The following is a 26,937-nucleotide window of genomic DNA, read 5'->3' as shown; positions in this document are numbered from 1 at the left end:
AGATGCTCACCTCAGACAAAGATTTAACCCCGACACAACATTTGTTAAAGTCATACAGCAAAAGGAACTTGTCGAATAGCTTTTATTTTGTTCAGAGTGAATTAGGTTGTCTTTACCAGACATTGCTTTCTCTCTTTAATACTGAGTGGATGTGAAGGCAGAGATTCATTCAGACTTGAGGGTTTATTAGGTGCAGCATGTGAAGATAAGTAATTTTCTGTCAATGAAGCTGGGGCCAAACAGGTAGTCAGTCAATTACCAGAATGTAGGAAAGTAAAGCAATTTAATGACATCAAAAACACCAATTAACATTTTCAACATGCATGGCTGATTTTTTACAAAACAACGTAAAAAAGTATTCAGAGAATAGTGTTAATGCTGACCGACATACTGACTGACTGTTTTAATTACAAAAAGTCTGGAATCCATCACAGGTGTTATGTGCTTTTCTTCTTAAAGGGGAAGTCCACCAACCCCACAGCTTCAAATCAGTTATACATCATGAAGCATGCTCTAAAAGTACAATGGTAGTCATAGTCAATAGTCAAAACCTGGGAGTCATACACTACAAATGTATATAATCTTGTGGAAATTATTGAAGAATCCTACATTAGGAGAATTGTAGGATTCTCATGGTCTGTATTCAATAGCTTACAGTTACTTGTGCCACCCTGCAACACTTAAAAAAGAAAAAATGTCAAAATATCGTGTTTAAAAAAAACAAAGGCAACTTGTAGCTGTGGTAGTATGTTGTCTATAAAGTGGTTTTCACTGTAATTGTGTTTCTATGTTATGTCAATAGCTGCTACTACAGGTACTGTAACTGGATATCTGTATTGAACTACATGTTCTTTTAAAATGTTTTGAGACAGCTACAAGCACAGTCCTATACCTCAGATTTATATAATGGATCTACATACACTTAAATAAGGCATAGAAACTAAATAATATTTCCTCTAACATCAAAGGGATATTCATGATTCTAAAATCAGTGCTTGTTGTGTAATGATATGTAAATTTCATTGTTATTTTGTCAGATATAAAACCACTGGAAAAAATAAGTTAATAATCAATGTTTATACAAATCTTATATCATATTTAATGAATCAATTTCAAATATAAAATGTCAGTAATATTTGTTGAACAGTTGAAAAATATTTTGATATTTCAACTCATCTGTGGTCTGCTACAAGACAACGTCAGATACGCAGCTGCATATAATGATATGCAACCGGAAGGGATATTTATACAAACAGTTCTGCAGCTGAAGTGATGGAAATGAATAAAAAGTTCAAGCTCTCTACATTTTTTGCGTAATAATAATTATTCAAAAAAAGACACTCAACACATAGAATATACACTATATATACACAGGATTTAGTAATGGTCATTCTGCAGGGCTTTAAAAAATAAAGATGGCAGTGTGCAGTAGGAATGACACATTAGATTTGACACAAAAAAGTTGTGCACAGTGTGAACAATGTCTTTTCTCCCATTTCATTTGTTCCTCTCAGCAGGTTTAATGAAAACAGTATTCGGAATAGAAAGAACGACAGTTCTGTTCCTCATGCTGAGGTTTGAACGGCGGCTTTGATCTCAGCAGATGCTCTCTTCTCCCTCTTTCGCCCGGCATACTCGCCGATGAAGGAGCCATCCTCGTTGAACTGCACGTCCTCGTCGCCGTAGTCCACCAAACTGTCCCCGCTGTCCCCTGCTTTGATCTCTCTGCTCAGTGAGTGCTGGCTGCCTTTTAGTGGTTTTTCGTCATTGTCACTATAATAGAAGCACAGTGGCTGTAGAATGACCTCATTTTACCCAGAGCTTCACTCTGTGGCTTACTGGGGGATTATACAGTAGATGGCGTCTCAAACTAAAGCTGCCTGTGTAATGAGCTGCCGTGATTGGCATTAGCATTTAGTCCTGGCTAATCAAAAGGAAATAATCGCATAGCTGCACATGCTGAGTCAATATTTAATGTTAACAACAGCAATTAAGAATAACAATATGTGCATCAGCGTATTTATGTTTAACTGGATAAAAAGGGAACATTAAACAGCACAGAAGCAGAGGCTGAGAACATAACACACACACATACGTTTCTGATGCGCTTACCTGTAAATAAATAAATAAATATATATGCAGATTCTGCCAATTCTTGTGGAATTACAATGATGAATTCAGCTGTATTACACTGTTATGAATTGGCCCATTAAAGGTTAAATGAAACATTCAGATATTACTGCCCTGGAGATGAGCTGCTTTCAGATAAATTGATTGGGTTTGGTTCCCTGCTATGCGCTGGGCAGCCTGCATTTAGATCCATCTGGACAGAATGTGGCAACATTTGCACGGCACTGCTGCTCCCTTAACGACGATGCGCTTATCACAAACGCTAACACAACACATTACTGTATCTAAGATCACAACGTCCTATAAAAGGAAGCTACCACATCGACACACTAGTGTAAAAACAGCTCGGGGGGTTGTTAGCACGGTTTATCACATACTTCCCAGTTACTCAGTCCATCAAATGTCCTGAACAGAATCGTCAGGTTCCGCGTGAACCTCGTGCGTGCTGGATTGTCTTTTCAGCGTGAGGAGAAATGCAGTAAGAGTTACTAAGAGAACGTAATGTAAGCGACTACTAGCGGGACATGCATCCACTGTTGTGTGTGAATGGGGAAGGTGGTGAAATCTCAGAGGCCTGCGCTTACCTGTATTCGCAAAATGTGTCATCATTCATGCCCTGGGATTCCACGTCTGGGTGGAGATCTTCTTTTTCTTTTACTGCTCACAAAACGAAGAGAACATATCAGTGATTTCCACAAGAGACCGCTGCCAATTAAGATTAGTGTCCCCTGACTTGTATTGTAATGATGTCTGAATAAGTTACAGTCAGAATGTCTTATTCTCTGCACTTGCTCACTGGACAAAAGAATGAGTGGAAGCTTTAGAAAAGATTGTTACTTCTTTACATGCTTTGCCTAAATATGAACCTACAAAAATATGTTAACCTTGAACAAGTGTAACTTCATCAAAACTGGAAACAACAGTGAGTTACAAAACATGAGGACAGGCTATTTTAATTATTATTTTTGTCCTGATGAACACAATGAACAACAACCACGATGGCCATTAGCTGTGAATAGTAAGGCTGAGTAAGACTTATGTCCTCAACATGAGCAATAATATTTATATACTGCAGATCTAATGTCATCACTGCCACCCTGAACATGTCCAGCATTTGAATCTTTGACACAGACACAGTTTTTCCAACAAAAATGCTCAATTTTCAGTTCTTTACCCTATTTTCTAATTTGCTCATCTAATAAACCTTTTATCTTCACACATTTAAATTCAAATTTGAAGCATGAAAAGGAAAAAAAACATAATTCCATATTGTTCTCGTACTGGAGGATGAATTATGCCTTTTATTGACAAACAGTGAATGAAAATATAATGATGTTCCAGGAGTAATTACTATTCAGAGCAAGGGGATGTGTGCTTGTACAGCAAGTGAGCACCTACCTGAATACTTCCCTCCTTTATTTCTGTTGACAAAGCAGGCAATCAGCACAATGAGTGTGAGGAGAGCGATGGCACACATAAGGCCGATAAACCAGCCCTTGGTGGATATTCCTCCATGGATGCTGGCCAGACCTAAGGAGAACAATACGCAGTGACTTTGACATCGCCTGGCCTTTTCATCAGGACCCTTGATTGAATGTTTACATCGACAGAGCCTAACTAATTTGAAGGTCAAAGGCGACAAGGCCCACTGAAGGTTGACGCGGTCCAATATTAATATTAAACAGCTAATCCCGCTTGTCTAATTAATCACGTAAGGGATGCTGTACAAATGTAATTTCTCAAGCAAGTACACGCAGCTAAATTAAATCACAGCAGAAGAACACACGCTGTGTTACTTCCCAAGGACACAATGTTAAGGGTAATTAGTTTTCCCTTCCTTAGGTTATTTTGGTTTCCCTTTTCACCTGTGGACTTGCTCATTTTACAGTAACATAGCATAACTTCATATATAGTATCATTATCAACACAGCTGTAGGGAATAAGTCATGCAGGATATTCAGGTCCGGATTCAGAGGCATTGAGGGTGAGGGAAGTCTTAAAGATGAATGACTTACTGCATCAATGCAGTAGTGAGAAAGTTAGAAGAAAGCCTGTGGATAATCATATATGCAATATAAAACTTGGTTTGTCCTCTTTCCTGCTGATACAGTATTTGTGAAGCTGTCACTAGAAATTGAGCTAACATTCAACAAGCACTGGGCCGGTGGAGAAAAATGGCACGTTAGTAATTCACACAAGGCTTCAGAGCCATCATGGACTGACAGGAGACATGTCATTTGATGATAAAGGATGTTTCTTTTAATTTTCTATGAAATAAGCCAGTGTGCTGCTCTGTTTCCTAATGCTGCTTTAAAAGAGGCATCGATTAGATCTGATAGAGGGAAAGAAGACGTTGGATGAATGTCAGCAAACATGAGCAAACTAATGCACATATGGAGATTGAAGCACAGATGGAGCATGTGCAGAGCCAGAATCCTCAATGGGAGAATTACAATTAAAACCATATGCCTTTTAAATTACAGTATTACCACAGTGCAGGAAGCTATTTCATCTTCCCTTCAGCTGGTAAGTCATCTAGAAAATGTTTAATTATACTATACCTAAAGGGAAAAGTGGGTTTTCAAAGCAGGTGTTGATACAGTATTGAGGTGCTTATTTGTGTACTGTATATATTTATGTGACATTTGCTCTTACTGTAGTCACTACAGCTGTCTCTTTTCCCCACAGGATCTTAATTAGATTAAATCTGGTATTTAGAGTAGCAAATGTTTATTATAGGCCAAAATGCATCCCATAGTATAGTACTGTAATGACTTAATGTTGGAACGCAGGTCCTTCAGAATATTTACAGTATAATGTTTTAAATTTGAATAATACTTGTCAATACATATTGAAAACAAAAACAATCAGAATTTGTAGTTTTACTTTTTGAACTAAATTATCATCATTGAATGCCTGGGATAGCTGCACATACTGTATACTGTAGAAGATTCGTTACTACAGGGTTTGGGGACTCCCTGTTGTTGGAACCCCACAGGGGGGTTTAAAGGGCTAACTAAACTAAATACTACATTTTGGACTTTAATTGCACCCAAGGCAGTCTACTATACATGTGAAAACAGATTTAGTTTAATTTTCATCAATCTCCATGTAATTTTAGACATTTTCTTTCCAATAACACTAAGCTCAATTGCTCATTTAGATATTTGAATCTACTGTACTGTACTGCAGTATTCTGCAGTGTGCAGTATGCAGTATATAAAATTGTTTATGAATGTCCATACAATTGTTTTCTTATTAGGTTTAAGGATTTTAATGCTTTCATGTCCTTCCTTGTATAATCATTGCAGGAAAAAAACAAATGCTCTTATTACATTCCCTCATTGATTTTTTATAAGGAACCAAATATTGATTGGTTGCATTATTGATTTTAATATAGATTTAGGATTTATAATTCAAAGTACCATCATTATTCAATTGATTAGTCTCTGAGCTTTTGCTGCACAGCTGTGTCTACAAATCTCTCAAATTTCAACCAACTAATACCCCACATGCTTTTCTTTTTGCCTGATACATGTGCCAATTATAAACAAATCAGAACACTCTGAACTCTAATTAAAAAATCTTTTGAATCTAAAATGTACGATTGAATTTCCTGACACAAAACACAGCACAGGAACACAAAACTCCACTTAGCAGCTCAAACCGCTTCCTAAGTTTGACATTTTACGCAGTTCCTACTTTAATTTACTTAAGATAAAAAAAAGCAGTAACCCATACATAATTAGTAGTTTTGACATTACTTGTCTAAAATATTAGCTCAGGTGATAATTTAGCACAAAAGGACACCTGCGGCTGTCTACCAGTGCAAATGAAACCCTCTGACTTCAATGGATTAGCCCGCAACTATGGTAATTGCAATCCTTTAAACTGTCCCCAAACTGAAAATGTCCACATTCTAACTGCTGTATTTTGTCACCATGTTTCTCAGCTTGCTAGTACGTACTGCAGAAAGCAGCTGCTCACCCAGTGGGAAGCTGATGCCTTGGAAGAAGCCCCTTTCAAAATCAAAGGGCTGTATTTTCCCTTTTTTTACAGGAAGAGGCCAGTAAACATTCTCATATAGGAGCTTTCAACACCTTCCACTTATCCACTTATCTCAGTGTCCTGGAAAAACCCTGCAGCTTGAGCTCACACATCCCACATCCCAGCACATCCCTCCCCTTGTTGCATTTCTCAGACTCTGTCCTGGACAGCTTCTTGTCTTGCTGTTTACCCAGTTGAAGACTACATGGAAATGTCAGGTGACTGTTGGGTCAATAAACCGCTGTGTATGGGGAGGCGGTGGGTGAAGCCCGACCAATCAGTTATTGACAATTAGTCATACAGAGTTAGTCCGGTTCTCGTGACTGCACTTTACGCCTACACCGTCTGGTCAGGATATAGATCTAATACCCCAGATTTCCCTGTGGTATAGCAGAGAAATTAAAACCAGCTTTCTCATCAGCCTGCACTTGTCCTCTAACAGACCATAAAGCTGAGTTGTTAACTTGTGTTTTTAGCTCTGGGAATGAAAGAAAACTATCAAAGGAAACACTACTATCACTTACAGTACGTAGCATCAATTTACTTCTCAGTTTTTCTGACAGAGGTTGAGACCAATATGAGACCAGAAATTCCCATGCATTAACTGAAATTTTTTGGTCAGAACATGTTTGATGTACATTTTTGTGAGTACTGTAAATTGTTTCTGCTCATGCCATTTGTTTGGCACTGTGCATCAGTGCTGGTTGTGTCAGAATGTGCTGCAGCTCTACCTATTGTGAAACGAGTGGGTTTGGTCACTTTGGATTTTGAAGTGCTTGGAGGTGAGGGGGAAGCTGACCTGCCTGGAAAGAAAGACACATTTTGTGGTTAATAACTGGGATTGAACCCGTGGGGATTGGGGGAAGGCAGGGACGCTACATTCTACTGTTAGCTTACATTCTACTCTATTCTGAGCAGAAGGAAAATTAGTAATTTGTACAGGTGTACAGAAGTAGCTCATTTTAGTATGCTTAATACAACAGATGAAGGGGTTTTACTTTTTTAACTTCTTTTTGTGCATCATTACAAAACAGATGGATGAGTTTGGCTCCTAAAGCGCCACTTATTGCCTCAGCCTAAATTAAACATGTTTTCTGCTGTACGATAAAGTCAATATTCGTTTACAGTCGCTAATGAGCCAAGATTAATATGAATTCACAATTAGGTTGCTCATTTCCATTGCTATTAGAGTAGAAGCCTCAAACTTTATCTTAGAAGTTCACATTCTTCTAATGAAAGGTGGCAAAAGAGTGCTCTCTGCTGATGGCAAGGGCAAACAGCAAACAATTATCAATCAACAATTATCTGCAATGAAGCACATTGTTCGGCACCTTTATTTTGAAAATAAAGTGTGATGAACTGAAGAGTCGAGACCAGCTGGTTCTATCATGCAATTTTAGACATACACCGGAATTTGAGAGCATGTTAGGGAATGGAGGGTCGCAGTGTCTACGCAAACACAAATCTACATACTGGGGCCGACAGTGGAAGCCATTGTGGAAGCTGCACGAGGGAAAAAAGAAAAGACAAAGATGGACGGGACAAACTAAGCAGGTGTTTGTTCATTCACACACGTACAATACAAGACAAGTGCAAATTAGCTTCAGAGCCGTGAAGCAGGCACGACTAACAGAAACAAGACTGACAAACAGACAGACACAGCAGAGTTATCTCTAAAACCTCTAGTTGCCTTAATGCCTTAATCTGCAGCACAGCTCGACACATACTGTACTGTACGTAATGAGCAGATCTCTGTGATCATGATTCTGGATAAGGATACAAATAAACCTCTACAAGCTTAAGTTAATTTTCCTTCTGTGATTGCAGTGATTCTTTCATTTTTCCAAACAGACTCCGATTTTGTTTTACTGACACCCATATGGGCCCACGCCTCTTTCCTGTTTCATTTCCTGTCCAATCATTCCTAACTCTGCCTGCAGCCTCAAAGAAGATTGGCTTGAGCTGCAGTCAGCTAAGTGTGGAGCCTAATCCTCCGCAAATGGTGAGTAATTGAAAAGAAAAGCATACATGCTACAATTTGTCTCATTATGATTACTTATGTGCCACGTCCTTCATGATTACACAAATCAACTTCAGATCCTTCTGCCCAAAGCAGTTCTCTTCTTAGCTGATTGTTTTATGGCTCTAGCTCTCTGCCCAATCAATAAGCACTTGCAATCTCATGACAGTGACAAATGAAAACCTCCACTAAACCCAAATGAAATTGTTTATCCACAAAAATTACTTACATGGAAATATGAAAAGCGTGACTGCCCAGGCATATATCATATTCTGCATATTCTGCTGTTGAATGGCAGTTTGAAATAATACAATGGCTTTGGGACCAATTCTGCATCTCAACTTTATTCTCATCATCTTCAACCCCAGACACACACACACACACACACACACACACACACACACACACACACACACACACACACACACACACACACACCACTTACTTGTTTCTAGGGTTGTCGTGCACTCCTTGCTGACGACGGGCCCACAGCCCACCATAGTGCAGGAGCGCAGGTTGAAGTTGTATCTGCTCAACGGCTCCAAGTCACGCAGGATCCATTTGGTGGTGTCAGGGTTGCTAATGTCTATGGTCTGTAGCGGTCCCACTTCATTTGTGTCATTGGCTAAAGGTAAAAATGACAAAGAAGTATTAATTACTGGTTAGTATACTCTTCTTGATTGGTGACCTCATTCATTTTTTTAATTTTATGTTTTTTCATCCAGTATGTACACAGCCAATTGGTCTGGGCTCCACCAGTGACTCTGGCCAGAGTGCGAGCCGTGCAAAAGTGCCGCCATCATGTACTGCTCCAGCAACTGGAGCACCACCCGTCTGGTGATAACTGCACCCACCCACATTAAAGTTCTTCACATGCATAGGTAGGATTGTAGGTTATACTGTTTATTTTAGAGTCTGTTGTGGTTTCCACACGTTGCCAGACAGTGAGATTTCTGACTTTGATAACTGAAAGTCAATTCTGTTTCGGCCTGCACATTATTTATTTATTTTACTTTTTGGCTTTAGATAAAAAACTTCTCAGTTGTAGTCCTACAATAATAACCATTTAAAGAATATTAGGATTTAACAAACAAACCAATTATGTCTGCCCAACTTTCTTTGTGCTGCAGTTGTTGTCTGTGCTCACTACATTGTGTTGGGATCCCATTCTTACTACATAAAGCAGCACAGTAGGTGGGGACGTAGCTTTTATGTTCTTTGCAACAACAACAAACACAGCAGGTGTTGAGGTGACCTTTACTACTTCTCTCCGGTAGCAAAGACTGAAACAAATGTATTGGCCTGTTTCTCTTTTCACATTATATCCACTAGCATAATCAAATGTTTTGTTTCCACAAATAAAAGCTGGATATATTTTTCATAAATTATGCTAAAACAGGCTATAATAAAGAACAGGCCTCTTCCACCCCTATTGTACAGTATCACTATGGCTCCTACAGTAACAGTGAGCAGCAGGACAACAGAAGGAGCTGAAGTCAAGGTAATAATCATTACCATTAGGTCAAATGTCTGTTGGATACTTGGTCTTCATGGTAGAATGCATAATACCAATGTGCAATATCTCTCATAATTTACACTGTGTGTAAAATGTAATATGATGTCTAATATGTTTTTCAACTATCCATCTGCTATCCATTAAGGCTGTAAATATACACGATATGCTTTTTCTAAATCTACATTTATGTAAGCACCTTGTGTTATTTTTCTTGCACAGTTAATACTGTTTTTTTTTGTTTCTATCCTGTTTTGTCTGTTTTGTTTAATGTTACATTGCTGCTACAAACAAAAGAATTTCCCCATCGTGGGATTAATAAAGTCTATTTTAGAATGGTCCAAAATGTACAAAAAAGTTTATCCCATAAATTGTGTCTAAATTGTGTCTAAATTAAAACCTTTTATGTGAAGGCACAGTTCGAAAACACACAAGAAATCAAACTCCCCCCCGATAAACAGTTTACAGGATAAACAGTGTTTTTCTGGATAAACTAAATGCATGAATATAGACATGCCTAAAATCAAATTAAACAGCAGAGTGAGGGCTACAACACTATATAAGTGTCCTTCATGTACATCAAACACAGATGAAGATATGATACAATAAATCGCTAGCAAGTAGTTAGTATTACACAGGCCACAGTCAGATGTTGCTAGGCGGAGATATGGCTGCACAGACACCTGTCCCCCCAGTCGTCTGTGCAGCAACAGATTTGGAAAGAGTGGACACAAATGAACACCTTCACATATGTTTAGATTGGTATAGGTAAGTGTTATTTGCACATATTGATCACTTTAATTGCTTTTTTAGGTGAATAGTGGTGGAAAAACATATAGAATGTCCACACTTGGAAACCTCTAAGCTCATTTGACTGTTGTTATAACTTGGTCCTGCTTCACTGTATTGAAGCTAACCTTTATTGAGTTGATGTTCACCAATTGTGCTATGATTTCATGAGGTTTAGAAGTTCCAGCAGCCTCTGCTTTACTGAGATATTCATCCTAAAAGTGCATTTCTTTTTAGACATTACTAAAACATTTTACTTTTCTATTATTCATAAACATTGCATCAATAACATCCTACCTACACTGATTTTACACCTCATATCACATCTCACAAGAGTCCCCTACATCCATCCATCCATTTTCCAAGCCGCTTATTCCCTAATGCGGGGTCACGGGGGTGCTGGAGCCTAACTGCGAGAGGCAGGGTACACCCTGGACGCCAGCCCATCGCAGGGCAACACAGAGACAGACAACCATTAACACACACACCCACTCACACTCACACCTACGGGCAATTTCGTTGGAAATTGGAGAGCTTATTAATCCATGTCGTGATACTCATAGCCTTGTTTCTTTATTCTAATAGCCTCTGTTCTCACCAGTTATAATCGTTCTTTAATCAATTTGAATAGGTTAGGTGTTTGCGCCAACTCTCAGGTATCCAGCTTCATTCTTTGGGTTCAGCTCAATTAAATTCTCGATAAGACCCCATCTTGGCAGACGCTTGACAAAACGATCAACAGGTTTTTCAAAAAAAAGTATTCAGTGTTTTTTTTTTTTTTTTTGTTTGTTTGCACTCTTCATTTCATTAAATGGGGCATGAAACCTATAGTATCTATAGGAAGCCTACTGTATTAGATGTGAATTCGATGAAAGGGAGGACGGGTGTAACCTTCAAAACCGAGATGCTTCTTGTGTCACCAATAATATATTGAACTCTAGCTGCATTATTGTCAACATTTCTCACATGACATTCTTCAAAGGAAGTCACACTTCAAAGAGTCTAACTTTATTGTCATAGCACAAGAAAAATGTTCTCTGTATAGCACTTGGCCTGCTTGTGCTTTACAGCCACCAAATCAAACTCTCTTAGCCTGTAAATGTTTTTTTGGAAGCTACGGTAGTAACTGTTTGGTCAGTGATCCTATGCTCTGGGTCTGTGCGCTATAGTGAATGTGTCCTTTATGGAAAGGATGGGGTCAGTAAAGACTGACCTCAACAGACCATGACACAAAGTCAACAAAGCAGCAGTCAAGCTATCATTGTGACACACAGGTTGGCAGACCACCATGAAATGGTTTCTATCCTATTAAAGCGATAGTAATTGTACATTACATATTCTTTGAAAAGGATCATTTTAATTTTGAACTACAGGTGGGACTAAAGGCCTGAGTGAGTGGCTAAAAGTGAGAATTTAATTTCCTGCATCCAAAACATTTATTGACCTTTCTAAGTAAGTCTTCTAAGTATTGTTAAGAACAAAAATCAGAACTGAGCTTTCTTCTGTGGCCTGCTTAAAGATCACCTTGTGGCAAGATAGGTACATCAATATGTCCTCTGAGTTATTTTGGCCTTTTGCTGTGAGGATACGTACTGAGCTGATATTCAAGGAGGTAGCCTGTGAGAATCCCGTTAGGTTCCACTGGCGGGGACCAGGACAGAGAGACTGTGTGCTTCTGTACATCGGAGACCCTGAAAGCAGGATTTTTCTCGGGGACTGCGGAGGCAGAGGAGGTAATACACATAGTAAGCATTTGTGTTCAACAACCCAGTTTCCTTGGCTATTATTAGATTTTCCCTTCAGTAGTTGTGAATCAATACTCTCTATGTTGGTTCTCCACAATCCTACCTCCCTCTGGGGTTCTGAAGTTGACGGGATGGCTGCCGGGACCATTGCCCCGCCCGTTGAAGGTCATCATGATGAGGCTGTACTCAGAGAAGGGCATGAGTCCTGGTACCGTGGCGTGGTTCCGGTCCCCGGGGACTGTGAGTGTGTGCTTGTCTCCGTGGTTTTTCTTTGAGTCCACAAGACTACGCAGACGCCACCAGTTTATCTGCATCAGCAAAGAACATGGAGACAGCCTTAACAGAGGTGTAGAGGACATAGGTAACATAAATATTTATTTGTTTATGTAATAATTCCTTGGTGATATGAACAGGAAAACAACGAGCCGGTGGAGTAGAGTAACCAGAATGTGGGAAAGTGAGAAGAGCAAACGTTTAGAGCAAGGTAATGGCCGTTCCTTTTAAAGTGTGAAAGCAAACGTCTGTTTTTGAGATATTACCCTGTATCCTCCCAGATGTCCATTTAGCTTGTCCTTGTGTACAAGCGTCCAGCTAACCTTGACCAAGGAGCTGTTCATCACCTCTACAGCTACATCATCAGGTACAGCAGAGGGAACTGCAAAAGTAAATGTGCCGGAATTTACAGCAGCTGAACGTAAGTCGAGAAAGAACAGAGCGGAACATCTGTGATTACTCTACATCAGAAGTGAACAAATTACTTAACAGCTATCTCCATTTAACACTTAAAGGGACTGGTATCACTGAAGGACTCTTCCTACGGTCCAAAAAGCTAAGTCAGCACATCTAAACGTAAACACAACAGCAAGGATCATGACCTGAGGTGACCTCCTGTGGGCAAGTCCAGAAGAAGGCTAAACAAAGTATAAAGTATAAACATCTGAATAGACCGCTGCTCCTGAGAAACAAGAAAATGACAAGTCCTATCAAGGAACTGTCACCAGGTCCTGAATCATGTAAATAGCATAGTTAAGTTTTTTTGTAGGTTTGAGACTATAAACAGGAGTGTTACTCACAGTCCTCGCCCGAATAGCCGGTCACGATTTTGGGCTCGGGCCCCCAGCCCTGGTGATTCCTTGTCTGGATCTTGATCTCATAGGGCACAAAGGTGGGCGTGTTCTTCACAACAAAGGAGTGTCTCTTCACCATGTGTTCCTTCCAGTCTTCCCCAATGTCCTGCCGCCTGTAGCTCACCCTATACTCCAGACCGGGACCATTGTGCTCAATGGGCAACAAGGGCTAAAGAAAGGAACAGAGAAAAAGAGACAAAGCATTGTGTGGAGAGTTTCACAGAGAAATGTCAAGTTGCAAGAGACACTTGTTGTATTTCTTCACTCAATGTCACTGCCTCTGTGGAATTAAAATGACAAGCGGGCCCAGTGAACTATGCTTGGAGCATTGACAGAGTTTTATCTCGCTATAAAATAAAACACTGAAACAATTGACCTGGTCTGGCAACAAGGCTTTTCTTTAATATAGGGCTTGCTAAAACATTGGAGAAGAAAGGATTTAAGAAGAAGTTGGACTGTGAGAAATAGAATGAGATACCATTATCCACAAAAGCAAATCATTAACAATGGCAGAACATATGAATCGAGGAATCAGGGGCTACATTACCATGACAGGACAATCAGATAAAGGAGGTATTCATCTTTCTATAACAAAGCTGAATACATTACTGCAGGCATTAAAAGGAAACCTTCCTTCACACAGCCCTTTTTTTTCTAGTTGAAGAAAAGGAGCAGCTTTCTGCCGATCACAGGAAATGGCTTTGGTAAAGATCAGAATCACAGAATAAAACATCAAAAGTGCAGCAGGTTATGTCTATTTCTTACATTTCAGTAAAATTCTGATTAATCTTTTGAGGAAATTCTTACACTTAATAAAATAATTTTACTGAATGTGAATGTTTCTCAATGCAAATGTTGTCCACACACCAGATTTGGATAATGAAATATACAATAAACGATCATATCCCATCTCTCACCTCCCAGTTGATATCCATTTCATGTGGTAAATGAGCTTCGATTTTGATATTCTCAGGGTTCTTGTCGGGGGCTGTAGTGATGAAAAAATATAGATTTTAGTGACATTACAAAAAGGCACGAAAAGACAAGCTATTTACAACAAGAGTGGAAATCAATTATGATGCAGATCTGAGTTTCTTAAAGTTCACGGAGCAACCGCGGTGGCCCTTTGAGGATCCTGGAGGGCCTCATCAGAATGTATAATGAAGTGTGGAAGGAAGCATCAGACCTGCTGGGGGAGGTTTGTATCTCTCTGTGGGCTCACTGGGAGGACCCCTGCCAACAGCGTTGATTCCAAACACGCGGAAGCGATAGTCGACATGGCCATAGAGTTTGAGGACAGCCGAGTTGTGGTTCCCAGGTACTCGGAGCAGCTCCTTCCAGTTTCCTGGTTCCCACTGGTTTTCTTCGTACTCAACAACAAACTCTGTTCACAAGCAGAAGGTGATGAAGTGATCCCTAACTTATCTGAGCAGCATCTGATCTGGGCTGGGGTATTCTCTAATCATAATAAATATTCGGGTGAATGAATAAAAAAATACACATTGTACAAGACAGTATCAAACAAATCTATTTACATAAAGTAGGTTGCCAATATGTTATATTAGTATCATTATTTGATCTACAGTAGAATCAGGTGCTCTACCTGTGACTGAGCTGTTATGATCCTTCCCAGGGATCCATTTCAGTTTCACACTTCTGCTCTTGTGGTCAGACAGCACCAGGTCCTCCGGTGCATCTGGGACATCTGAAAATCATCACAACCACACGGCTAGGGAAAAATCACTGACACATCAATCTCTTCAGCAACAAAAGGCCAAGAGAACAAATTTTCAATCCAACTGAAAGTCAGAGGATGAGGAACAAATTGCATCCCTGCATAGTCTGCCACACTGTCTTGACTTAGATGTCACCAGTTTCTCAGCAGAGAGCTGTCAGACACAGCACTGCGCTGATAAAGCCGTGGTTCACATGGTCACGCTATGCTTTGACTTCCTGACATATTGATCCATCCATGGATGTGTCATACATTAATGTAGTGCCAGAGGTCTCTGATTCTTGAGCCAAGTGAGTAGAAATACTGTTCATATATTAGCTCACCCAACACTATGAGCAGCGCTGAAGCCGCATCGTGGTCCACTGGGGTTCTCACCACACAGGTGTACACCCCCTGGTCCGCGTGGCTCACATTAAAAATCTGAAGGATACCATCCTCTGCAAAGTATCTATTGACAGAAAGATGAAGATGGAATATCGATTGATAAAAGGGAAAAGTGAAATGAACCACCAGTCAATGCTGTAATAACAAAAACAAAGCATCCTACCTTGAATTCTCAGTGTAGTTGAGGGCTATCTCCATATCATCTTTTTCCCAGAGGAGCTCAAAGTCATCGCTGAAGGACTTGTCGTACTCTGCCAGGCATGAGAGTTGAGCCGTGGTACCTATTAAGATCTGCTGGTCCTCTGGGACCACGGCAATTCTAGTGGGATCTTCAACAGACAGAACAGCATTAGTTACAGTACATTTCAAGGCCTGCGAGCCACAGCAAACAGGTTTTAAAATACTAAATGCTCTATGTGAAGTTTACCTTTCACATAGAGCATGGCGTCAATGGCAGACGTCCCCTCCATGTTTTTAGCTAAACACGTGTACTGTCCCGTATCGTCTTTCTCTGCATGATAAATCTCCAGGGTCCCATTGTCATGAACAGAAAACCTCGGCCCCTCCACAGAGTCAGTGGAGTCTTCTCTGCTCCTAGGATTCATGGAATAAAAAAACAAAAACACAAATCAACAACACAGCCTGCACAAAAACCGTGTGCAGGAGCTAGTTGAGATCTGCTGCTCTCTGCTGGTCTACGGGAGACAGGAGCACACTGTCAACGTACCAAGTGATCGCCGAGGGAGGAGAGCTGAAGACGTTACAGTGCAGCATCACTCTCTTCCCCTCCACAGCAGAGTATTCCTCCCCGTCTGTCGTTAAAATCATCGGCGGCACATCTGAAATAATGAAGCAGAATGTCTAATCAGCTATCTATGCAACATGTCCTTTGTGTGCATTTAATTGTTGGTTTCTATGGGTAAAAATGTACACAGCTGTTAGATTGTCATAAATATATAAACGTAAAATAAAAATTAAAGCAGAAAACAATCCAATAATGAGTTTGCCCAGTGTGTGCACCTTATCAGTTAAAGCCAAATCCTCCAAATAATATGTTTTGTCTCCCCTAATTGTTTACAAACGCAGCAAATGGGACTCATTAACTCCTGTGTCAAAAGGAGCCAACTCCCCACTCTTGTGCAAAACAATATTTTTGTCTTCTGGGCTTTTTTTATCTGCACTTGCAAAGTAGTACATGTTTTTCTTATGCCATTGGAATCAGTGCGGAATTGAAGCAGAACTTGTTAGCATATAAATGGCAGGGAACAAGGCTTGTGGCTCCGCAGGGAGGACCCCCGGTTTGAATGAGAGAGCGGAGAGCTCGTCGACAGCTCTCCCTCCCAGGGCTCCTTACTGCTCCTTACTGCTTTATGGGCATATGCTAGTATCAGCATCAGCAGCGGCGCTCTGGCCTGACACATCCGTCAGCAGTCTCTCAGTGTGTCACTGCAGAGTTGGACACCTGACACTTAACTTTGGCTCTGTTTTTTTATTTCTGTGTACATGGTAAAAGTTGCCTTTCAGTAAAGTGAAAGTCACGATGGGTCACACTTACTCATAATCATGATGTTTGCATTGGAAAGGAGGGTTCCGTGCCTATTGGAGGTCTCACACTGATAAACAGCACTGTCAGATGCTTGAGCCTTACGTAAGACAATGGTGTCACCAAACACCCTCCTGTTGGCTGCCGGCGAGTCTGTAATATATAATTAATCGATCCAACAATCAGTGTGTGTGTGTAAACATTTTCCTTTCCAAGTGAGGACATTCACTTAGGTTAGAATTGAGTTTTTTGTTCGGATTACAGCAAAGGTTAGACGTCTGCCTCTATGGTTAGGGTAAGGGGCTAGGGAAGGCATCATGTCAATAGTTTTGTGGTGTGTGTGTGTGTGTGTGTGTGTGTGTGTGTGTGTGTGTGTGTGTGTGTGTGTGTGTGTGTGTGTGTGTGTGTGTGTGTGTGTGTGTGTGTTTGTGTGTGTGTGTGTGTGCGTATACGCATTTTACTATATATATATAGTAATATATATATAGTAATATATATATAGTAATATATATATATATAGTAATATATATATATAGTAATATAATATATATATATATATAGATATATATATATATAGTAATATATATATATATATATATATATATATATATATATATATATATATATATATATATATATATATTACTATATATATATATATTGTTAAATGCAATATATATATATATATATATATTACTATATATATATATATTGTTAATGCAATATAGATCAATGCAATATAGATCAATATTTTTTTAGGAAAGCAACATAAACCTCAGCAGTTTTGTGACATCAGATACTGACCCTGCAGAGGCAGACCGTTCACCCTCCAAATGACAGTGGGCTCAGGAGACCCGCTGGCCGAGCATTTGATGTGCACATCGGAGCCAATCATACTGAGCTGACTCCTGGGCTCAAACACCCACTCTGGAGGCTCTGTGAACACATAGACACACACACTGTCAGCGGGGTAACAGCAGTGTATTAGGCATTTTTGGACAGAGGACAAAAATCACTGAAACTGCTGTGTCTAATCTAATCTAAAATCATTCAACTCCATAATGTATTTGCATTTCAGTTTTGTTTAATTTCAACATGTGTTTACAAAAAATTGCACAGAATTAGGGACCAATGCAACTTTATGTTCAGGACATGAATAAAAGTAGCTCTATCACCTGCAACAATACTGTTTGTTACTGCTTTCAAATGCTGGAGTTACATATACTGTAACCAATCAGATAAGGTCATTTGTTTAAACAGTAAAACAATTTTACACAGTACTGTATATGTTCTGGTGCATATCTTATCTATTTTCTACTCACTTAATGTACTGTATACGCTTCCAGCACAAAGTTGTTCACATTGATTTATTGCCCTTTTTGCATCATCTCTTCCTCTAAATGCAGAGTTAAAGCATCCAACAGTATTATATGATGCCAGAGCTACTATTTCTCCCTTTTAAGTATCACTATTAACTGAATATAAATAATTTAGGCGTATTAAACAAACATATGTTCCCTGGTTACCTTCAATTGTCACAGTGAAGTAATGGACAGCCTCTCCAAGAGGGTTCTTTGCCTTGCACATGTACTTCCCACTGTCTTCCTGCTCCACCTTTGGCACAATCAGCAGCTTTCCATGATTCTCCAGTCTTGCCTTAGCAGGAAGTTGATGACCTATCTTTACCCAGTCAACCTGTGGAGTTGGACTAAGCAAAAGAACAAACCATCTGGAACCAGTCACTTTGCAGCAATCTATAATAAACCAAACTGTTAACCAAACTTAAAACCTGAAAAGTTTTTGTAGAATTTGACAAATCCTCAATTTTGCAAAAAAATTAAAAGAATAGTTTTACTCACAATCCCTCAGCAATGCACTCCAATTTTAGGTCCTCTCCTTTGATCAACTGTGTCTCTGATCTGACACCAGAGGGAGTCAGGAGAGATGGTCTTCTCTCCAGAATTGCATTAGCTAGTGAAAGATAATGGAGGGAATTAATAGCATGCTAAAAAAGGTGTAACACTGTTGGGGGTTGTAATCTCTGCATACACTATTTTATATACTGTAGTCATATTCATACACCAGTCTTACACTCAAAGCTGTTGCTACAATGTTTTTCTTCTTTAAACTTACCAGTTTCAGGATTCATGTCACTTTTTTCTGAAATGGAGGTGGATGAGACAAAAAAGACAATGAACATGAGAACAACACAGATGCATCATGACAAACATTGTCGAGATCAAAAACCGAGGAAATATGTAACCAAGACAGCGTGACACACGGATGGCTTTGAAGTTCTTCTGTAAATAACGAAATCAACAAACATGCTGGAAATGATTGGTGCTTTACAAACAAATTAAGGTGTGCATTATACTGGGTGGAGAAGATAATCAATCTCCTGCAGAGACAAAAACACTGACAAGACACCTACTTGTCTTGACGATGACAGACATGGCGGTTTTCTGAACAATGGTTCGTATTCTAGGGAAGGCAGCGAAGCAACAGTAGTCTCTTCTGCTGTCCTTCTCCACCGCGTGGGAGAAGTAGAGGTCACCATTCAAGCCTGTAGACACCCGCTCATCCTGCTCTATGTGCTGGAGACCTAAAGACACAGGATTTCACTAGAAACCTTTAAAGTACCTTTATTACCTTTATTAATCCGTCCTAAAATCTAAATTCTAATATTTGTCAACCATTACAAAGTGTTCAAGGAGCATTTTTCAAAGCTGGACACATGTCATGCTTTATCCATCAAATCCAGAGCTGTTAGGTCAGTTTACAATATTACGGTATGAGGTACGGTATGCTGACTTGTATCATATCACAGTTTTAAACCTACTCAAAACTTGGTAAACATTTGATACATACACCATATAATTAAGCATATTTGCATAAAAATAAACATATAATAAACATCATGTAGAGCATTAAATTAGCTGTTTAAATAGAAGGTCCCATTTACTGATTGTCATCCAGTAGATCTGTAGGGGTGGTATTCCTTTGGGTGGGTCACATTTCAACGTAAACGGCTGTCCTTCCTCCACCATGAATGGGTCAATCGTTTCTTTAGGAAACTTGGGAACATCTACACCAAACAGACCAAACTTACAGTGAGCCAATGAAGTCAAGTAATGAACGAATAACAGAAGCTGTGCAGTTCTCCTCATTTCCAGAAGATGGCAGTAGCTCCATTTATTAATTCAGTGTAAGCCATGTGTTGTCTAAACTCTGTATCATTCAGTTGACCTACAGTTGATGCTCATTTATTGCCTGTACACAAAACAGACATCACTGTGACTAGTGTGAATGACTTTGAGATTGTTGAGATTGAGAAATTTATGAATGAAAAGGAAGGAGAGGTTAGATCACATTAGGAGTTTCTCCACTACAAAACTATAGATTAAATGGAGCAAGGAACAGAGTGCTCTGGAGCTTCAATGACATCCTGCTACATTTAATGTCATTAATATAATAAAGAGTTCACAATCAAAAGATACATTCATTACACATTGTCCTAAATTACTTTGAATGCACTGTAACAGAGCACCCTGCACCCACGAACATGCACACGCCCTCAAAGATGTATGTTACTCACGGGGCACAATGAACTCAATCTCCTTGGATATAGCCGTCCCCAGTTTGTTTGAGGCGTAGCAGCGATAGGTTCCCTGGTACTCTGTAAGGTTCCCATTATTGGGTATCACAAAGGTCCCAGAGTTCTCCTCTTTCATCAGTCGAGGGTCTAGGAAGGGGTCAAATTCCTGGCCATTCTTCATCCATCTGAATCTACATAAAGAAAGGCCACATTAAAATGTCAAGTTCCTTCAGCTGAGACTGCAACATGCTCATTTTTCAAAGTTGGCACACAGAAAAGAGCAGCACAACAATCTGATGAACTGTTGCCATTGTGTGCTACTGGTGTCTGTCTCCATCCTCTCCTCCTCACAAGTGATGCAAAGTCTGATACTTACTCTGGCTCGGGATTCCCTTTGGCTTCGCATATCAGTGAGAAGCTTTCGTCAAAAGGGAAGGCAATGAGGGAACTGGGTGACTGAGCTGTGATGGTTGGCAGCTGTTCAACTAGGCAACAAATAAACAAACAAGCATGAAAATGTAACCAGCCAACAGCGGCCTGAGAAGAGAACTCTTTAAATGTATCCTCTATTTTACATGATGGGAGTGGTTTCCAACAAGAACAGATAAATGAGAACTCTACATGTCATTGAATAAAAGTAGCGAAAGTGTCATATCACATCGCTTGCATCACAGTACCATTACCACCAAGCTGGGAACCACTGCAGTATTTCTCTATAAGCAGAGTTCTATCCCAAAAGAAACGATTCACGATAATGTATATTATTCACAAAAATCTCAGATATTTAAAAAACATGGACTGTGTTGTCTTTTTGGAATAAAACTCTTATACTGTATCATGATTTTATGATGGCATGCACATGAGGATGAAAACATACAACATAGTCTTTAATAAGAAAATGAACAGAACATTCCGTGGGTCCTATAAACTATGATAAGATTATGGAGAGTTGACTGATGACACGTGATACAGATTTAATACAATATGGCTGTAAATAAAGCTGTTGCCAGGAGATTAAACAGACAGACTAATACTGGCTACAGCATGGCAGAGTCAACTTACTGTTTACATGACCCAGAACTACACAGCCCATAGCAGCAGGGGGGAGAAGGGGACACAAAGCAGAAAACAGTCAGGAGTTTGGGAATAATCTCAACTCATTACACCCACGAGGGATAATAGAAGAGTGAATAAAAACACTTAAGTCACTTTACTGTTTTTATCATGAGAAATGCGTTTGTATAATTTGAGGCTTTGTTACTAGTTTATTTCAGATGAGACTACAAATGTTAGTGTTGCTGTTTTAGTTCAATTTTCAGTGCCAATGCCATCAAGTGGCACTGTTATCTTTTGAGTTATGCTAGTGACATTTATCAATATCACATCTGATGTTTTCTTGTGCTGATCTGGCCTGATTAAATATCTCATATACAACTTAGATATAAGTGTCACAGGGCCCACTGGATGTGATATCACTGCCTTTATTATTAATATAACTATATATCTGGTCATCATGGTAGTAACTTTGTATCAATTGTACTTTAATCATGTATATTTTGTAACTGTCACAGTGATAAAGCATAACAACAACAAAGTGGCCCTTTGTGAAATATGACTTATACAGTATGTTTTGAATGAGAAACCTCTTAAAAGAATTTAACTTATGTTTGTTTTTTGATTCTACTGTCCATTCCATTGTCCTTTTTGTATTGTATTTGGTACAATATAGTTTAGGGAATGTTAGGTCTGTTTCTGCAAACATGTGCAATACAGTGGGAAGAAAAATACAACATGGCTTTAGTGATCACGTTTTAGACCCAGGCTGTTTAGTAGTGAGGTGGAAATATTTTCTATTCATTAATGCATCTATACCACTTTCTGGCTTGCGGAGCAGAGGTTGGAGAAACCCAGAGTTCCTTCACCCTGTCATGGACTCAGTCACTGCACCATTGTTTATGTTCATTTCCGGTTTTATGTTCTTGTCACTTCCTGCCTCAGCCATTATTAGTTGCTGCCAGCTTTACTTCCTGCTCCAGACCACACACCTGTTTCCCATCTAGCCATCATTTGCCACTACTTAAGCACCACCTCTTACCCCAGCCAGTTGCCAGATTGTCTACGTGCATTAGTCAGCAATCCAGCGTTTGTATCCATGATCTTGAAACCCGTGTATGACCCTGCTTCTCCTGACCTTGCCTCTTGCCTTGCCTACGATCCTGCCCTGCTGTGAGTTGACCCTAGCCTGCCTTGTGACTACTGCCTGTCTAACCCTGCCTGTACTGTACCTGCCTACTCTGTGTATCGACCTTTGCCTGCCTGACCACGAGAATCAGTAAACTTCGTTACCACCCAGTCTTGTCTCCGCTGTTGCATGTGGGTCCGCCACCTCGAGCATCGTGACAGTACAATCTGGCCAAAGATGGACCCAGCCAGCGCCGAGACCATCCGGACCGAGCTCCGAGCCCAGGCGGAACGAATCCGCAAACAAGAGGAACAAACCGGAGTGCTGCTCCAGGAGTTAACTCAGCACGCGGCACGACAAGAGGCGCAGGTAAATGCGTACGGAGAACAGCTGAAGCTACTTACCCAGCAACTCGCCGCGGGGCTGACGCCGCCGCCCGCTCCAGCTGTGTCCGCCGCTCCGGCCCCGCGTCCTCCTGCACCGAATGTTCTTCTGGGAGCCCCAGCGCGCTTCTCCGGAGACTCAGGTGACTGTCGAGCGGCTTACGCCATTGAGTTCCGCACACTAGCTGCGGAGGCGGGGTGGGACTCCACCGCTTTGATCGACGTGTTCCTAGCAGGATTGGCGCGGCGGATCAAGAACAGCCTGGCGGCCACCGAGCTTCCGCCCGAGTTGGACGAGGTCATCGCGCTCGCCATCAAGGTGGATCGCCGGCTGTGGAGCAGTGACCGTGAATGCAGGGAGGAGGAGCGGGCCGCCCCCCCCGCCATCCTCGACCGCCGTCTCGCAATGCGGCAGCCCCACCCAACCTGGCGGTACGAGGGATTCCGCAGCCGCCCGCGCGTCGGACCACGCCCTATGCCCCGGGATTGGTGGAGCCCACAGAAGCGGTTGCGTCAGGATCCGCCGTCGAACCAATGGAGGTGGGGCGGATTAGGTTGCCTGAAGCCGAGAAGAGCCGCAGACGGGCACTCGGGCAGGCCAGCCTGGCCACATCGCAGTATCTTGCCCAGTAAAAGCCCCCGCTCACCACTAGCCCGGAGGATAGTCGAGTGGTCGAGTCTTCCTATCACCCAGTCGTTCTTGGGTACACCTGGCTTCGCCGACACAACCCCCGTCTCGACTGGAGGACCGGAGAGGTGGTGGAGTGGGGTCCCAGCTGCCGCGATTCATGTTTCGGGGCAGGGCCCGAGACCACGGCGGAACCGTCCCCGGAGCCCAGCATGGAGGAGATCGATCTGTCTAAGGTACCGTCCTGCTATCATGACCTCCAAGCCGTCTTCAGCAAGGTCAGAGCCACCAGCCTGCCGCCGCATCGGGCACACGACTGTGCGATCAATCTTCGCCCCGGAACCACGCCACCCAAGAGCAGACTATACCAGCTCTCCGCTCCAGAACGCCAAGCCATGACGGCGTACATCAACCAGGCCCTGGCCGCTGGCCTCATCCGTCCATCCTCCTCGCCGGCTCGCTTCTTTGTGGGGAAGAAGGACGGGTCCCTGCGACCTTGCATTGATTACCGGGGGCTTAACGCCATCACCGTTCGGGACTCCTACCCCTTGCCCTTGCTCTCGTCCGCTTTCGAGCTCCTAGCCGACGCCAAGGTCTTCACCAAGCTTGACCTGAGGAATGCTTACCACCTAGTTCGCATCAGAGAGGGGGATGAATGGAAGACAGCTTTTAATACCCCCACCGGACACTATGAATATCTAGTCATGCCATTTGGACTCACCAACGCGCCGGCCGTCTTCCAGGCTCTGGTGAACGATGTGCTAAGTTCCACGATTAATGTGTTTGTTTTCGTCTATTTAGACGACATCCTGGTATTTTCTCGAAATGAAGAAGAACATCACGATCACGTCCGCCAGGTCCTGAGGAAGCTGCTGGAGCACGGGTTGTACGTCAAAGCAGAAAAATGCGAGTTCCATGTCTCCACCATCTCATTCCTAGGTTTCGTGATCTCCCCGGAGGGCATTCAGATGGACCCTGCCAAGACCCAGGCTGTGACAGAGTGGCCCGTACCCCAGTCTCGTCGGGACGTTCAACGGTTCCTGGGGTTTGCAAATTTCTATAGGCGGTTTATCCGCCGCTTCAGCGCAATAGCCTCCCCTCTTCATGCTCTCACCTCCCCCAGGACAACTTTCCAGTGGACCCCAGAAGCCAACCAGGCGTTTCTCCAGCTCAAGGCCAGTTTCACATCGGCTCCGGTGCTGCGGATGCCGGATCCGGCTCGTCAGTTCGTGGTGGAGGTGAATGCATCTGACTCCGGCGTGGGTGCAGTACTATCCCAGCGTGATCCCGAAGGTGGGCGACTGCATCCATGTGCCTTCTTGTCCCGCAAACTCTCCCCTGCAGAACGCAACTACGACATCGGTAACCCGGGAACTACTCGCGGTCAAGGTGGCTCTGGAAGAGTGGCGTCACTGGCTCGAGGGCGCCGAGCAGCCGTTCCTGGTGTTCACCGACCATAAGAATCTGGAATACATCAATACCGCTAAGCGTCTGAACTCCCGCCAAGCCCGTTGGTCCTTGTTCTTCTCCCGTTTCAATTTTCACCTCTCCTACCGTCCAGGGTCAAAGAACACCAAGCCGGATGCCCTATCCCGAGTCCACGAGTCAGGGGAGGAGGTGGAGACGCCATCAACTATCCTGCCCGCATCTTGCCTAGTAGGGGCGGTCACCTGGTCTGTCGAGGTTCGGGTGAAGGAGGCCACCCGGGGATTGCCTCCACACCCAGCGTGCCCGCCGAATCGGCTGTTCGTGCCCCCGGAGCTTCGGGGGGAGGTGATCCACTGGGCCCACACCTCCACGTTTAGCTGCCACCCGGGAGTCCAACGGACGGCGTTTGTGGTGGGCAGTCGTTTCTGGTGGCCGTCAGTCCTCAAAGACATCAGGGAGTATGTGGCAGCCTGCCCAGTCTGTTCGACCCACAAAACCTCAAACCAGCGCCCTCCGGGGTTCCTCCAGCCTCTGCCCGTGCCTCATCGACCCTGGTCCCACATAGCACTGGATTTCGTCACGGGGTTACCTCCCTCCGGGGGTAACACAGTAGTCCTCACGGTAATTGATCGTTTTTCCCGCTTGACCCATTTCATTCCTCTGCCCAGACTCCCGTCAGCCAAGCAGACAGCTCAGGCAGTGCTTGAGCACGTGTTCCGGCTCCATGGTTTCCCCAAGGACGTGGTCTCCGATAGAGGACCCCAGTTTGTCTCTCGGTTCTGGCACGAGTTTTGTTCCCTGCTTGGTGCCCAGGTCAGCCTGACTTCCGGATACCACCCGGAGTCAAACGGCCAGACTGAGAGGACCAATCAGCAGTTGGAGACCGGGCTTCGCCTTCTTGCCTCCACCAGCCCATCCACCTGGAGCCAACAGCTCCTCTGTGTGGAGTACGCCCACAATACCCTGCCTTGCTCCTCCACAGGTCTGTCACCGTTCCAGTGTGCATACGGCTACCAGCCACCACTCTTCCCATCTTTGGAGGGGGAGGTCGTCATTCCGTCCGCACATGCCCTCCTTCGCCGTTGTCGACGCACCTGGTTAAGGGCGCGTCGCGCTATGCTCGCGAGCCAAGAGCGCCACAAGAGGGCAGCGGATCGTCATCGATCACAGGCACCCAGTTATGCCGTAGGCCAGCAGGTGTGGCTCTCCACCAAGGACCTACCCATCAAGACCCAGTCACGTAAGCTGTCTCAAAGATTCATTGGACCCTTCATCATAGAGCGTATCATCAACCCATCTTCTGTCAGACTCTCCTTGCCTAGAACCATGCGTATCCACCCTACCTTCCACGTCAGTCGACTCAAGCCATTCCACTCTAGCCCTCTGGTTCCCCCCACGCCCCTACCTCCTCCACCACGGCTCATCGATGGCGGCCCGGCTTACACGGTCCGGGCGTTGTTGAACAGTCGGCGGCGGGGTCGTGGGCTGCAGTACCTCGTTGGCTGGGAGGGTTACGGTCCAGAGGAGAGATCCTGGATCCCGGCACGGGACATCCTGGACCCCAGCCTCATCCGGGATTTCCATCGAGCCCACCCGGACCTCCCTGGGCCGTCTAGGAATCCGCCCTAGACGGGGGGGTTCTGTCATGGACTCAGTCACTGCACCATTGTTTATGTTCATTTCCGGTT

At 42.7% G+C, this 26,937-nt stretch overlaps 1 protein-coding gene across 9 annotated transcripts in view; it reads right to left on the bottom strand.

Moving 5' to 3' along the window:
* Positions 1-266: 266 nt before the first annotated feature.
* chl1b (cell adhesion molecule L1-like b) overlaps positions 267-26,937 on the bottom strand; it is a 62,535-nt gene continuing 35,864 nt past the window's right edge. For 4 of the 9 annotated variants that reach the window (XM_029150605.3, XM_055508964.1, XM_055508963.1 and 1 more), the window contains exons 3-29: positions 21,691-21,708; positions 21,005-21,113; positions 20,629-20,819; positions 19,996-20,118; positions 19,465-19,635; positions 19,167-19,193; positions 18,893-19,004; positions 18,560-18,741; positions 17,838-17,969; positions 17,046-17,186; positions 16,218-16,329; positions 15,918-16,084; positions 15,654-15,819; positions 15,430-15,554; positions 14,975-15,076; positions 14,558-14,755; positions 14,289-14,359; positions 13,318-13,540; positions 12,784-12,899; positions 12,348-12,552; positions 12,093-12,215; positions 8,643-8,822; positions 7,651-7,680; positions 6,909-6,980; positions 3,529-3,660; positions 2,715-2,787; positions 267-1,773 (exon numbers count right to left, since the gene is read on the bottom strand). In XM_029150605.3, coding sequence (XP_029006438.1) covers positions 1,566-1,773; positions 2,715-2,787; positions 3,529-3,660; positions 6,909-6,980; positions 7,651-7,680; positions 8,643-8,822; positions 12,093-12,215; positions 12,348-12,552; positions 12,784-12,899; positions 13,318-13,540; positions 14,289-14,359; positions 14,558-14,755; positions 14,975-15,076; positions 15,430-15,554; positions 15,654-15,819; positions 15,918-16,084; positions 16,218-16,329; positions 17,046-17,186; positions 17,838-17,969; positions 18,560-18,741; positions 18,893-19,004; positions 19,167-19,193; positions 19,465-19,635; positions 19,996-20,118; positions 20,629-20,819; positions 21,005-21,113; positions 21,691-21,708 — 3,509 coding nt within the window. In that variant the 3' untranslated portion in view covers positions 267-1,565. The remainder of the gene's footprint in view (positions 1,774-2,714; positions 2,788-3,528; positions 3,661-6,908; positions 6,981-7,650; positions 7,681-8,642; positions 8,823-12,092; positions 12,216-12,347; positions 12,553-12,783; positions 12,900-13,317; positions 13,541-14,288; positions 14,360-14,557; positions 14,756-14,974; positions 15,077-15,429; positions 15,555-15,653; positions 15,820-15,917; positions 16,085-16,217; positions 16,330-17,045; positions 17,187-17,837; positions 17,970-18,559; positions 18,742-18,892; positions 19,005-19,166; positions 19,194-19,464; positions 19,636-19,995; positions 20,119-20,628; positions 20,820-21,004; positions 21,114-21,690; positions 21,709-26,937) is intronic. The other 5 variants (XM_055508969.1, XM_055508968.1, XM_055508966.1 and 2 more) reach the window with 5 other exon arrangements.

The sequence above is a fragment of the Betta splendens genome, chromosome 5 (assembly GCF_900634795.4).
Source record: "Betta splendens chromosome 5, fBetSpl5.4, whole genome shotgun sequence".
Lineage (NCBI taxonomy): Eukaryota > Metazoa > Chordata > Actinopteri > Anabantiformes > Osphronemidae > Betta > Betta splendens.
Note: the sequence above shows the minus strand (reverse complement) of the source record. Positions and strands in the feature narration are given on the sequence as shown.